Genomic DNA, 16,349 nt, shown 5'->3' on the forward strand with positions numbered 1-16,349 from the left:
CACATTTCCAATAAGCCTTGATCCCATCCCAGGACCAAAGGGAGGAAAACTTATTGGAATGCAGTTGACCCTAGCAGTAAGAATCACCCGCTGATTGATCCCAGTCGGGCCGGTCCGGGACCACCCGTCTTGTCAAAGCAGGGGCCTAAGTGGTGTATTAAGGCTGGGCCCCTCAACCACCAGGATCCCCCTTTCCGAATTCCAAGGGTCACGGCGCACAGCTGCACACGCCGGATTCCAAATATGTAACCCTGGAACCAAGGTATGGGCATTAGATCCCAGTGATGCTAATCTGGAAGCCTAGCAGCATCACTGGGATGTCCCCTCACCACGTACAGGTGCCCACGTCGAGGGGCCCGGGAAGAAGGGCCCCATCTTATTCCTGGTTGTCCTGTATAAAATATTAAAGTGAAGGTTAAATGCGGCCAATAGTCGTGACGAGTGACTTTTGTATAGACGTCTTCGGTTGGCAATGAAAGATGTAAGGAGGGTTACATATTTAAAGAGTCCTGATTTCCCTTGATGCATTGCGAACCACGTGGGAACCTCACGCACAACAGGTTCCAGGCCAGTGAACGATTTGTCGGAAGTTTTGTGTTCAAAACATTAAAATTAGTATAGTTGTGATAACACGTGCTTCGTATAGAAAGATTTTGTTATTGGATTTTAAAGTAATAATAGGAACGGCTGAGTCGATTAGAGGGTTTTGGTTATGGAGGTGAACGTGTCGAGTGAGTGCAGTGCTGGCATGATCAGTTTTGAAACTAATATAGTGGTAATATGCACGTGTGTTGGAAATCTTTATTGTACCATATTTTGCAGATGTGCTTTCGATATAGGATGCGTCGCATCCTGGTTGACATTTAATTAGATAAACAATATTATTAATGTCGCTTATAGGGTAGCAGTGTGTTTCTTTATAGGCATTAAACATAGATCCTAATTTATTATACGAAGAAAATGTTAGAGTTATATCAGTGTTGGCAAATATTTGATGTTGTCGAGCGAGTCTATAGTGGAAAGGGAGAACGACACGTGTATTACGAGTTCTCGTAAGGAATTTAATGTGAAATCTAGAAGGAATTTAGTGTATAGGGAAACAACATCGAAAGAGGCTAGTATATGTCCTTCAGAAATTGTAGTGGAGTTTATGCATTCAAAAGCCTGGTTGGTGCTGCAAACTATAAATTTTGAGAATCTTGTGAGGGCAGTGGGGATATAATTTTTACCAAGAAGGTGAAAATCTTTCTACCTTCTTGGTAAAAATTATATCCAATATTAATCCAATAACCAAGAAGGTGGAAAGATTTCCACCTTCTTGGTTATTGATAAAAATTATCAATGACTTTCGTGATAAAAATTATATCACCCTTCACAAGATTCTCAAAATTTAGAGTTTGCAACACAAATCAGGCTTTTGAACGCATAAACTCCACTACAATTTCTGAAGGACATATACTAGCCTCTTTCGATGTCGTTTCTCTATACATTAATGTACATCTAGATTTCACATTAAATTTCTTACGAGACCTCTTAATAGCTGATGATACTTTAATCAAATGCACTTCCCTTAGTATAAACAGCATTTTGAACTTACCTCTACTTTGCTTGATGCCAGACATTTCAGATTTCGAGACCAAATATTTGAACAAACATTTGGTCTCCCCATGGGACTAGGAATCTCTGCCCCCTTATCTGAAATCTATCTAGCCACCATTGAGAATCAAGTACTCCAACCATTTCCCACAGATATTAAATTCTACATGCGCTATGCTGAAGACGTATTGTTAATGGGAGACAAATCTTCCATTGACAATCTATTTGTTAAGTTCAACACTATTCACGACAGGCTCAGATACACTCTTGAAATAGAAAAAGACAATAAAATTAATTTACTTTAACTTCACAATATATAAAACAGGTACAAAATTAGGAACTAAAATCTATAGGAAAGAAACAAACACAGGAAAATACCTACATTTCCGATCGCACCACCCACTTAGTATTAAAAAATCTGTCCTTTATAATGAGATTCACAATGCCATAAAATACTGTTCTTCACATGACGATCTACTCACAGAACTCCAATATCTCACAGAGAAGTGTTTTTCTAGACAATATCCCTTAAAACTAATTCATCATGTAATTTCTGTTGCCGAACACAGATTTAATAACGAACCATGATAACAAACAAAATACACGTGTCGTCCTCCCTTTCCACTTAGACTCACTCGACAACTTCGTCAAATATTTGCCAACACTGATATAAAGAAACAAACTGTTACCCTATAAGCGACATCAATAATATTGTTTATCTAATTAAATGTCAACCAGGATGCGACACATGCTATATTGGAAGCACATCCGCAAAATATGATACAATAAAGACTTCCAACACACGCGCATGTTACCACTATATTAGGTTCAAAACTGATCACCAGCACTGAACTCACTCAACATGTTCACCTCCATAACCACAACCCTCTAATCAACTCAGCAATTCCTATTATGCCGACCGGGCTAGCCGAGTGGGTAAAGTGGGTAATCGAACCCACAACCCAAAGGTCGTGGGTTCGATTCCCGCCTCGGGCTTGGATCAAAGTACTGAAAAAAAAAACCTTGGGAGGTGCAATATGGCCACAGAAGCCGATGCGCCAACAACTACCAAATCAAAAAAAAAAAAAAAAAAAAATTCCTATTATTACTTTAAAATCCAATAACAAAATCTTTCTATACGAAGCACTTGTTATTGAATGGTGTCACCACTATACTAATTTTAATGTTTTGAACACAAAACTTCCGACAAATCTTTCACGGGCCTGGAACCTGTCGTGTGTGAGGTTCCCACTTGTTTCGCAATGCATTAGAACTCTTTAAATATGTAACCCTCCTTACATCTTTCATTGCCAACCAAAGACATCTATATGAAAGTCACTCGTCACGACTATTGGCTGCATTTAACGGTTACTTTAATATTTTATACAAGACAACCTGGAATAAGATGGTGCACTTCTTCTTCCCGGGATACCTTCAATCACAGATCTTTTAATGTTTCCATCTCTATTTATTAATTTTTACCAAATTTCTTAATTAGTTTTAATCCTTTCCACTTTAACATCATATAACCAAGCTGATCTGTTTGATCAGCTTGGTTATATGATGATATAACCAAGATCAATTGAGGTGAGTACCGAAAATTAAGCCTTTATACTATTTCTCCCATTAGATTTTTGTGTGATTATTGCTGTCAATATGCGGTATTAGTATTAGTAACAGCCACATTGTGCAAGGAAGCCTATGGCTTATGCTGCACCAGCCAGAAAAAAAAAAAAAATAAATAAAATAAAATAACAAAAAAAATACATAAAATAAAATAATAAGAATAAAAATAAATTAATAATAACAAGAAGAAAATAAAAAAAACAATAATAAAAAAACAATAATAAAAATTAATAAGAGAAAAGGAAATGGACAATCTATGCATTTCCCTCCTCCCTTAGGTAATTATCCAGCTGGCCTTTGAATTTCCCCAGACTGTCAACCTCTACCACCCGTGTAGGTAACTTATTCCAGTAATTTATAACTCGCTGGCTAAAATAAAACTTCCTGCAATCCAGTCTAAACAACTTCCCCTGTAACTCGAAATTATGGCCCCTAGTTCTAGAATCATTTATAACCGTGAAAATTTTGTCCTTATTAATTTTGCTTATGCCTCTCAGAGCCTTAAACACATCAATCAAGTCTCCTTTAAGGTGCCTAGTTTCCAAGCTCTGCAACCCACATATTCCAAGCCTTTCCTCATACGGATGCCCTTTTGTTTGCCAATCTCACTAGGCAAGTTACCCATCTTTGGACCCTTTCAAGAAGAACAATGTCTTTTTTTAGGTGCAGTCACCATACTTGAACACAGTATTCCATTTGTGGTGTAACAATAGCATTATATAAAGGGATTATGACGTCCTTATCTCTACTAGCAATTATTTTTATTATTATTATTATTATTATTAGCAATATGGTGCAAGGAAGCCTGAGGCTTATGCTGCACCAGCCAAAAATAAAATTATGAATTACCCCCAAGAGAGAGAGAGAAGGGAATCACCAAGAAAGAGAAGAATAATTATATCCAGCTCGGGACCCCTGGGTGTGCCAAGCCCATACTGACCAGATATGAGCCCCTGGGGAAAAAATGTTCAATAAATCATTGAGAGGACACCATGGGCCCTCCTTGCAACCAGTCTACAATGCTCGAAGAACTTCATATCTGACCGTATCGTAATACCCAAGTCCCTTTCCTCCACTACCGGCTTTAGTTCAACTCCGCCAAATGTATAGGTTATTTTGGGGTTACTGTTCTCCAGGTGAAATACCTTATACTTTGCTGGATTAAAGTATAGCTGCCATTTTTCTGACCATCTCTGAATTCCATCTAGGTCATTCTGAAGAAGCTTTGCTTGGTGGCAATCATTAACTACTCTACCAATCTTTACATCATCTGCAAATTTAGACATCATATCCTCTATCCTTTCATCGATGTCATTTATGAAAATCGAAAACAACAGTAGTCCTAATACTGATCCTTGGAGAATTCTCACTTCTTACATCAACACAATCAGAAGAATAACCATTTATCACAGGGGTTCACATCTGGTGAGTATGGGCTTGGCACACCCAGGGTCCTGAGCAGGATATCATCATTCTTTTCTTTCTTGGTGATTCCCTTTTACTTCTCTCTCGGGAATTCTTAGGGTAACTCGGGAATTCTTTTATGGCTGGTGCAACATTAGCCTCAGGCTTCCTTGTACCATATCACTAATAATAATAATAATAATAATAATCAGAGCCCTAAAGCCACCCTGCTATCCATCTAAGGATTTTCCCTGTGATTCCAACCTGTTCCAGCTTATAAAATAACTACTCAGGTTATTTTATAAGCTGGAACAGATGGTGGAACTGAGTCAAATACTTTGCTGAAATCCAAATAAACAACGTCGAAATTATTCCCAAAGTCCAGCTCTTGAGTGACCCTGTCAAAATAGCTAACCACCATGATTTTCCCTTTACAAAACCATGCTGAGTATCCTTCAGAATTCTATTTCTATCTAAGTGATCCTGAATTTCACCCTTCATCACAGCCTCCATGATTTTCCCTACTACTGAAGTTAGACTAACCGGCTGGTAATTTCCCACTTCACTCTTAGAACCACCTTTATCTATTTGAGATACATTGGCACTTTTACAATCCAACGGAATCACTCCTGAGTCCAGTGATGCTCTCATAATTAGCCTCAATGTTCAATGCACTCACTTGCTGTCTCCCTTAAGATTGTAGGGTAAATGCTATCAACACCAGGAGTCTTACTGGCCTGTAGGCTCGAAAGTTTTTTCATTAACGTGTGAAATTTTTCAACATCATTAATTACATTTTTTCCTGATGTAGAAATTTCAACATCATTAATTACATTTTTATGTTGCCTCTCGAACATGCTGATGTAGAAAACAATCATCCAATAAATCCACAAAAGCCTTGCTAATGTGAGAGTGACCAACCCACAAATTCCAGTCAATATCTGGGAAATTAAAATCCCCCCTTATAAGACTCTCTGATTTACTGGCCCACTCTATTTCCCTGAACAGTTTCTTATTATACTCATCAGAGTCATTAGGCCTAAAGCACACTCCTGCTCTCAATTTTGTCTCCCAATGCTTATGTCACACCAAACTGACTTGACACTGCACTGTCCAGCGATGTCGACTGACTTCACTTCCTTGGATTTTATGTGTTTCTTAACTAATAGCATAACCTCTCCTCCCTTCCTATCCTGTCTATAATCTCTGTACACATTGTACTCCCCAAATTCCAGTTCTGCATTCCTCATATCTGTGTGACACCACGTCTCTGATATCTCAACAATATCTGCCTTTGATGTTTTGAGAAATACCTCAAATTCATCAAATTTATTTACCAAACTCCTAGCATTGGTGTACACGCAAGTATACATGCACCTGTTCCTATTCTTAGCTACCCTAACACAACCCATGTGTTTACTTGTACTGCAATGACTCCCAGTAGTCTCTGAAATATCCTGCATCTTGTTTTCCAGGCTGCTGCTCATTCCAATAGAAGCAGTGCAAGAATCACTTTCACCTCTGCCAGTGGCTACTGTTAATCTATTAGTCCTTGTATCCCCCCAAGCTAGCAGTTTTCCGACCCACCTAACACTGCCTCGATAGCATCAGCAAATATGCTTGCACCCTTTCTGTTTAAGTGTATCCCATCCCTGTAGAAGCAGTCTCTCCTGTTAACAAGTACAGACCAGACTGAAAAAATTTCTAGCCCTTGAGCCTTGCACAATCTTTCCAGGGCCGAATTGATCGACAAGGCTCTCATCATATTCTCCCTCCTATCGTGTCTGGGCAGAATTGCAGACACTTTCAAATTCAACCCTAATTCACGGCTTTTTTCAAGAGTGACCTGTACTTGTTAAGTAATTCGGCCGGTCTCCTACTCTTAATGTCATTAGTGCCAACGTGTACAACTATGTCACCTTTTGTGCCCTTAAAAGATGATATCCGCTCTACAACATCATTCACCTTTGCTCCTGGCAGACATACCCTGGTCCTGTTCCACCTATCCTTTTTACAAAGCATGTTCCCCATTTCCCTGACAATAGAGTCACCAACAACTACTAGTTCCTGTGGGACCAGTGCATTCTGCTTTGGGGGTTGCCACTGTGTTGCGTGATGACCAAGTGCAAGCTCTGGCATTGATGTGGGCAGCTGAGAGCTTGATGGGCCCCTCAATTTAGATCTTTCAATTGCATCCACCCTGTCCTTCAAGCTCTCATATAGGCCCATAACAACACTGAGTTGTCACCTGATTTCCTTACACTCCTTACATCACATGCACACACAAAGACATCCCCCATGGCAATATCATGTTCTGTACCCGATTGCTCCACAAACGTCAAGCAAGGAATGCATTTTAAAAGGCTGTGATTCAGAGGGCAACTGCCTCCCCTCAGTTCTCCTCTGAGCCACAGCACTCCTATTAGCTTGAGCCTTTTGCTTTGCTGCTCTGGTCTGAGTCATGATATTGATTTAATTTCAATAAAATTTCAATTTCAGTACAAAATTATAACCCTAAACTTGTATCCCAACACAGTTATAATGCTATATATTTTTTTCAGTATCGAGTATTATCTACGATTTCCGTTTATATAACTTCCGTATCAAGTTATGTATTAATTAATTGTGTTATGTTGATAGCTCAGCTGTCCAACTCAGCCTTAAATAAATTTAAGGCTGAGTTGGACAGGTACTTGGAACGAACGGAGGGTTACAATTGGATCATGGTTTTTTTTTTTTTTTTGGCTGATGTTGCATAAGCTTGCTTTCTTGCATCATATGCCTCTACTAATGCTAATTTTATTAGTGGAGTCCCACAGGGTTTGGTGCTTGGCCCATTATTGTTCTGTGTATTTATCAGGCTTAATGTCCAAGTTTACAGATGATACAAAGGTTGGCAGACTTATTAATGACAGTAAGGGCAGTATGCTACTGCAACAGGATCTAGAAAAGTTAGGTAGATGGGCTAAAAAGTGGCAACTGAAGTTTAACATTGGCAAATGCAAAGTACCGCATATGAGTAGCGGTAACCCAAGAGAAATGTGCCAACTGTGTTGTGCTACACTCAGGGAGGTGGAGAATGAAAAAGATCTGGGGTAACTGTGCAGTCAGATATGAAGTTCTCTGAGCAGTGCAGATGGGCTGCCATCTGCACTGCTCAGAGAATAATATATCATTGACAAAATAATATATCATTGACTGCTCAGACTAATATATCATTGACAAAACTCCATGACATGGAGTTTTGTCAATGATATATAGGAATTTTGCTAGCAGAGACAAGGAGTTGATTATCCCTATGTATAAGGCAATGATCACACTGAATTAGGTCACCATAGTATGTCAAAACATTGAGGCCACACTGAGTTCTGCATACAGGTCTGGAGGCCTCATTTTAGGAAGGATATAGAGTTGCTAGAATGAGTACAGAGAAGGGAAACAAGATTGTTGAGAGGAACAAAGGGGTGCTCTTACCAAGAGAGGCTTAAGTTCTGCAAGTTGTAGCATCTGGAGACTAGGCACCTGCAAGGTGATCTAATTGATGTGTATAATGCCTTGAATGGTTTGAGCAGGCTCAATGCTGATGGGATTTGCTGGAACAGACTTCCATTGTTGTGGAAATTGATAGCTTAAAAAAATTTAAGGCGAAGTGACCGGATGGGTGAAATGGGAAGGGTTTTTTTTTTTTTTTGGCTGATGTTATATAAGCTTGCTTTCTTGCATCATATGCCTGAAGTAATGCTAATGATAATTTAGACAGCAATATTGCATAATCCAAATGCTGTACAGCATTTGGATTATGAAAGAGAGGTTGCACTTCATAAATCAAAATGCTGTTAAAATGGTAGATAGAAGCTTTGTGTCATGGTCTGAGAAGTCAGTACAATACGGATGTATTCCTAAACATCTAATCTGTTTAATTGGGGGGGGGGGTGATTTAGATTGGTTCCTAGCTTGTAAGAAAGAGTAGATTGTCAAAGAAGCAAATAACAGATACTTAGCCTTCAAAGAGTTGATATAATATAATCCTTCAATATAAACCAGGAAATCAGCAATCAGTTGTTGAGCCCTATACAATGAATTGAAAAGGCTGACATTGCTGAATGCAGCTGGAAAAGCCAGGAAAATATCATCAGCATAAGAGATGATAACTGTAATCAGAATATATTACTGCAATAAGATCTAGGAAAAATTAGGCAGATGGCCTGATATGAAGCAAATGAAATCTATCAATTGAAGTTCAACACTGAAAAATAAAAGGTTCTGCATATGGGTAGCAGTAATCCCAGAATAACGTATTAGCTATGGTACCACACTAAGGAAAGTAAAGAATGAAAAAAATCTAGGGAGGATGGGGGTAATTCAGTAGTCATACATGAAATAGCAGTAATAGTAGTAATGGTAAATTGTCATAGCAGCCAGCCAGTCAGCTATGACAGCTCATTTTTTCGATGTAAAAATTAAGAATTTTGCCAGCAGGGAGAAGGAAGTGATTATCACATTGTGTAAGTAATGGTTAGACCACATATTGATTAAGTTAGGAAGCCACATTTTAGGAAGGATGTGGAGGATTTGTTAGTATGAATACAGAGAAGGGCAACAAGATATGTAAGGGAGAAAAAATGGGCGTCTTCAGTAAGAAAGGCTAGGCACATGCAAGGAGATCTGACAGTGGTGTTTAAGGCTTTAAATGGATTGAATAAGCTAAATGCTGATGGCATCCTTCCACTCAGACAACACACAATGGGACATAAAAGTAATGCTGAAAGTAGGACTTTAGTCCATTATAAATTTGGAGGATCCTCTCAACAGCTGGATCTAGAGAAAGAAATTGGGTTTTGCCATCTTGCAGAACATTTTTGTACTCAATTTCTACAAACTCACAGAACACTTTCAGTTGGGTTACGTGTGCAGTTTAATTAAAAAAATATTTACAAATTTTTACTACAAGGATTTCTATTTAAATAGGACATCAATAAGCCATCAACTGCAGTTTGAAGACAGTTGTGAATGATATGGGCACCACAACCACCACCCACAATATTTCTTCCCATTTCTTTCTGAAATCGACTGTAAGCATTATTTTCCCCTTTCCATTTTACATGTCGAAAATTGGTGTTACAGTTATCACCACAAAACCCATCAACTTTTTTTTTGATAAATCATTGGTTTTGATAACTGACAACAAACAATTTGTCAATATTTCTGAAGTTTCACCAGGAACTGACTGAAAATCTAAAACCTTTTACTCCTTGTTCTGATATAAAATATCACACAAAACATGGTACAATTTTAATTTCTTTTCGGTTGGAAGAATCATTTGTTATGGATATAAAATTTGTTTTATTTAAATCTTCATTAAATTCATCAATTGCCATTGGTACAATCACATTTAGAATAACAGTCTCACAATTTGTTCTTGCAAGACCAAACTTTGGTTCAAAGAACTTGAATATTAATTTTGATGAACAATCAGCTGTTTTGAAGTGTAAATTTTGAGCAGCACTATGGAATGCAAAAGTTGCCTCTTTAACAGCTATTAAATGGTTTTTGTCAACTGGATCATCTCTTTTTAAAAACGCTGAAAGTTTTGAAGAACTGATGACTGCAGTCAAAATAGACTTATATCCACATTTCAGATGATCTTCTGTCTGAACTTTCATCATGAGACAGTGAAAATTCAACTGAACACTGTTCACAGTTAACCCTATCAACTATAACCTTTAATGTTTAAGGTTTTAATGAATCAGTAAATATTATCTTCTCAGTATTTTTAAATCGTAAATTTAAAAGGTTTATATTTTTTAAAAAATCCACTTCAAAATGTAAAATATCATTCACAGATGTAACAAAATAATCTCACTCGGCAAAAAATTAATGTACAGTACATTAATTCACAGAATATCTTACAACTAAAAATCTTTCTCTTATAATAAAGTTTTTAGTGTCATCTGTTAGCCGTTTGAAGGAAGAAGAGGTAAATGCACTAAATTTTAACATAATAAATTTAAGTTCTTTTATTCTGACTGGGACATATAATAAACCTATATACCTTGAAAGTTTCCTGTTATGTTACCAGTTTTATTTACTCTTATGTGATCTTAGTACTTTTATCATTTTTACTGCTATGATGCTTGCCATCCATGGCTTGTTTTCTAATAAAAGATGTGGATACTTGTTGAAACAGGTGCATAGAAGAGCAACAAGATTAAATACTGGCAGAAAGGGTACAGTACACTTACCAAGAAAGATATGTGCTCTGTAAATTCTAGCATCTTGAAACTAAACACCTGCATGGAGAGTGAGGTGTTTAAGGGGACATAAATTAAATTGGAAAAGGGTGGTAGCAGGGTAATGTGCACAAATTTGCTTTCAGTAGAGAGTATTTGAATGTTGGAACAAACTTCCACCTGGTATTGTGGTAGTTTCAATAAATTTAAAGGAGGATTAGACAAATTATTAGAAGGCACAGTTAAAATGAAGGGGGAAGATTTTTTTTCCTTTGACTGATATTGTATAAGCTTGCTTCATTGTATCATTTCACCACCACTGACACTCATACTAATGAACAAAACTGTCACTGAGGATACAGCCAAGCTTGACCAGAAGAACAGTAATTTTTATTAATTACATAATGAAAATGAACAAACACTGAGAATTAAGATTTTATTTTTGTTACTAATAAATAAAGTGGTATGTGTAATAAATAAAGTGGCATAATAAAATGAAATAATGTGGCATGTGCTCTTTAGTACATGTGTTACACTTTTTTTTTGTTTTGTTTGCTGCACCAAACTATTCAAATTTATAATTGATAAAAGTTCAATTTAACTATACTATTAATATGCTCACATTGTACTTACCAAATTGATCATAATTTGAAATTTTGCCCTCTGATTTTCCTCTAATACGTCTGCCATGTGCATCAACTGTTAAATAAACAAAGTTAAACTGAATAAAAATGACAAAAACTGGTGAGTGGGGTGGGGAGAATTTTTCCGAAAACATTGGGAATTATGCTTTTTCATAATTTTGAACCTTACTGCAACATTTTAATTAAAGTATATCTATAAATTTAAACTCCATTTATAAAATATGGGTATATTTTATACAAAAACAATATACAATATGGGTATATTTTATACATGAGTGGGTCCTGCATAGTGATTTTCAACAGTGGCAGGCTCTAAAAAGTGAGTTTATTTATGAAAATTTGAAGTTTTAAAATTTGCAGTCATAAAAATTAAACCTTTGTATATAAATGCTTTTAAATACTTCTTATTTCTTTTTATTTTTACTTGGCTGCTATTCATTAGAGTACAATTACTGTCAAAAATCAAGACTAGAATTTAAAAAAAACCTGTAAAAATCATAAAAAAGTTAAAAAATAAATTTGTTGTTACTCTTTTTTAAGCAATAAAATACTCTATGTTTATGTATCACTTATTTCAACTTCATCAATTTCCAGCTCAAAATTCCAGAATTTGATAAAATTTCTGCTTTCATAGCCAAAATCAGACTATGATGGCTAACAGGTACAATGTTCACAATCAATTTTCAAAGCTAATTTTCATGATACCATCTGTTGAAACTGTTTAATATTAGTTAGAAACAAATAAGAAATCGTAGAACATATGAGAAATTTCAAGTACATTATATAACACAATATTTGAAATATAGTCAAAATGACATGAAGAAATGTAGATCTGCATACATACTGCTAGGTGTATATACAGAATGAAATTTGACAGGAGCTTATGAAGGATAAACACAGATCATACATATTTGTGAAAAGGTTAAATGAGTTATAACTTGTTGGAAGATGGAGAGAGGGAAATTGGCTTCTCTGAATGGAAGAGATAAGATAATACAAAGTAATTGCATTCAGAGCAATTTGCATAAGGGTGGTTGTATTTGCTCTATTATTCATATAAGAATTAAAAAAATTCTTGTTTATACTGTGGCAAGACCATTAGGTCAGAAGGATTTAAAATTAATTATTTTGACAATGAATATAGATTTTAACTGTATTTAGCAGTCATGAAAGCTGGAACCATGGTCCACTCGTGTGTGTGCTAAAGTACTCTTACCCTTAACCACTCAGCTATGTCAGACCTCATAAGCATGTTGCATGGTTTGATAGAACTTCTATTGCTAAGAGAGTTATATAAGGCTGATATGCTTAAGAGGACAGTGAATTTTGTTCTCTAGGGACTGCAGATAAATAAGATAAGCATATGAGTGTTTAATATTAAAAAATATAAGTGTGTCATATGAATATTGGAAATGGTTGAGAGAATAAAAAATTCAAGCTAATGCAACTAAAGGCAGAACTGTAATAGGACTGATAGGGGAGATGTCAAAAAGTGTCTTCCAGAAAAATTTACGTTCTGGTATGAAATGAGCATAAGAGTGAATACCACTTATCTTCATGAGATATTTCTTTGAATGTGACCAAATCAGCTGTCAAGGCCGTACAAATTCGGTGCATTGGATGTGCCACTCCAGGGGCCATAAATAAAAACATAAATAAATGAGGTGCCTTAACCCCTTTTGCATCCGGGCTCCCGAATATCTTTGCACACCCCTGTCAGCTATTCCTATTATCCAACACATGGGTTCTTCATATTAATTCCTTTAGACAGTGAATTGTCAATTACTAGAATAATTGTCAATTACTAGAAATTGTCAATTATTAGAAAATTTAATGCTAACTTTTAAAGTGAATGGTTGTGTGAAATGGGATTTTTTTTCAAAAATTGAAACTGCTGTATAAAAAAAGCTGTGCATGTAGGCCTACTTTGAGCAAAAAGAGACTGTGTGTGTGTGTGTGTAGTGCAGGGATTCAAAAAACAAGATCAATATTGACCTCCTTGGGGTCAGTCATCTTGAAATAGGAGCTGATACATACCAAGGGATCAAATGGAGGTTGATGGGCAAATTATATAATAATATTGTTATTTATCTATGTGTTATTATTATTTTATATTTTTAAATAAATAATTAACTGTTATTAACACATTTTTTTTAAATTAAATTTTCTTAATAAGGCAATGAGTTTGTAAAATTCAAAGCTCAGATGATCTGGAATGGAAAAAGCCTGTGACTTGAATTTAAAGATAAAAAAATAATACTTTTGGGAATTAGGAAAGGATATATCACCTTAATTATTGAGCAGAAGTGACTGAGCAGAAATGGATGTCAAATGAACATTCAGAAAGAGAAAATAGCATTTATTTGAATCCAGCACAAAATGGGATGTGGATTATACTTCAAAGTTGAAAAGGCCTGTAATGCACCTAGAGAGTCTATGTACACCACGAATCTTCTGTAATTTTGGGTACTGAATTCACTGGAAACATTCTTCAGTATAGTATTATCTGGAAGATAGCAGCAGATGACTCTGACAGATGATTCCGACATACGATACTGCACTACCTCGAGGTAGAGTATTTGAGGTAGAGTAGAATGTGTTTAGTGTCAAACAGCACCAGGGGTTTCTCCCAACTCCGTGTAGTATACATTGTGGGTGTGAAACAAAACACTGCCAATGTTAAAGGTGTATGGATTTTGTATATGTGTAGTGTCATGTACCATTGTTCCTCTGGTCATTTAGCTGCTGGGCACCTAATGGGACCCAATGTTGCCCACACTCTGCCCCGTGGAGGCACACCAGATACACCAGTATTATAGTTATTTACGGTGGCAGGTCCTGCCACCTAATTTCCTGAGATTTCAGTGGCTAGGACCTAAAAAAAAAATGCTAGATATAGGGGTTAGTCAAAAGGTGTACTAGTTATGCGATTTGTTATTTAGTTTTTGTGTGTAGGGCTCAAGCAATTTAGAGATGATTTGGACGCTAGTAGTTGTAAGTTAGAGGAGGGACTGATGGCTAGGGGGAAAGACAGAGTACGGGGTCCATAGAGAAGATGACCTCCCAAAATAGTGGAGCAGGCCCGTGCCCCACCAGAGCCACTATCTATTCGAAGTGTGATATCATGGAAACTCATTGTGAAGGCATTCACAATGAGTTTCCACAACGAGTCTTCACAAAATGCATTAGAAAAGGTGTGATGCCTAAGGAGTGAAATAATGCAATTGTAGTTTTGATGCATAAGAAAGGAGACAAATCAGAAATTGGAAATTATAGACCAATTAGCTTTTTATTCCACATTTACAAGTTATTCACAAGGGTCATTACTAACAGATTAGAAAGAATACTTGATGAGAATCAACTGAAAGAGCAAGCTGGCTTTAGGACAAGATTCTCAACTATGGATCACCTTCACATAATACCACAGCTAATGGAGAAAGCAAATGAATATAAAAAACCATTGTGCCTGGCATTTGTGGATTATGAAAAGGCATTTGACTCCATACAGCATAAGGCAATCTTTCGGGCACTGGAAAAACAAGGCATAGATACCCCATATATTATGATTTTGAAGAAAATATACGAGAATGCTACCTCCTTTATTAGACTAGACAAAGGCAGTAGCAAATTTGAAATTGAGAAAGGAGTTCGACAAGGAGACGCAATATATCCAAAGTTGTTTACAGCTGCACTTGAGGAAGCTTTCAGAAGATCAGACTGATCGCAGAAAGGAGTCAATGTGAATGGAGAGTACCTAAACCATTTACAATTTGAAGATGACATTGTGGTCATAAGCCACAATCCCAAAGAATTAGAGGAAAATCTTAGTCAGTTATGCAGAGTTAGTAAGGATTTTGAACTAAAGATGAATATGTCTAAAACAAAAGTAATGATGAACAAGTTTGCCACAGAAAGGAATATAATGATTGAAGGAGCAGTAATTGAAAAGGTGGAGTCATATACTTATCTGGGACAAGTCATTTGCTGTAATAATGATAAATGGCTGGAAGTCAAGAGAAAAATAAATTTTGGACAGATAGCATTCAGGAAATACAGTCGCATACTGAGGAGCAATATCCCAATTTGTCTGAAATGTAAAACAATGAACCAATGTATACTCCCCACAATGACTTATCGAAGTGAAACTTGGGCACTCACCAAAAGAATGGAAGGGAAGCTGAGAACAACACAGTGAAGAATGGAACAAATTATATTGGGAATCAGACTGTTAGATAAGTAGAGAAACACATGGATTAGGCAGCAAACTCAAGTAAAGGACATTCTTATAGCTCAAATGCATGATGACAGATGGACTAAGAAAATAACAGAATGGTACTCAAGAGGAGCTAGAAGAAAACCTGGAAGACCACGATGGAGATGGACAGATGAAATTCATGAGTTTGTGGGTAGTAAATGAATGGCCACTGCACAAAACAGAAGGAACTGGAAAGTTGCTGGAGAGGCCTTCATCCTGCAGTGGATTGAAAATGGGTGATGATGATGAACCTATCAGATTGTTTAAATGTGACCGCCCCTTGACAAATCCATGCTGTGATTGCAGTATAATTGCATGCCTGTTTAAATGGTTCTGCATCACTTCTTTAAGCAGTGATTCAATTATTTTCTCAGGAAAATTATGGAATCACTGGTTAAAGTTATCCATGGCTCCTATTAAAAAAGCTTCTTTGTAGAGTCACCGTTTATGGTTCCTGTCATTGGCCATTATTGATGTTTCAGAAAATGCCTATTTGTAGTCATCTGTACATGTATAGAAAGCTGGATCTGAAGTTGTTATATTAGCATTAGTTGAGGCATATGATGCAAGAAAGAAAGCTTATAGAGCATCAGC

The 16,349-nt window shown here is 36.6% G+C and overlaps 1 protein-coding gene across 1 annotated transcript in view; it reads right to left on the bottom strand.

Moving 5' to 3' along the window:
• The window catches only part of LOC150087120 (twitchin-like), a 3,511,780-nt gene that overhangs the window by 522,097 nt on the left and 2,973,334 nt on the right, over window positions 1–16,349 (bottom strand). Inside the window, 1 exon segment of the mRNA XM_090372971.1 lies at window positions 11,490–11,555. Within this exon segment, the coding sequence (XP_090229097.1) occupies window positions 11,490–11,555 (66 nt within the window).

Source organism: Mastigoproctus giganteus, chromosome 4 (genome assembly GCF_048544385.1).
Source record: "Mastigoproctus giganteus isolate SK-2022 chromosome 4, ASM4854438v1, whole genome shotgun sequence".
In the NCBI taxonomy this organism is placed as follows: domain Eukaryota; kingdom Metazoa; phylum Arthropoda; class Arachnida; order Uropygi; family Thelyphonidae; genus Mastigoproctus; species Mastigoproctus giganteus.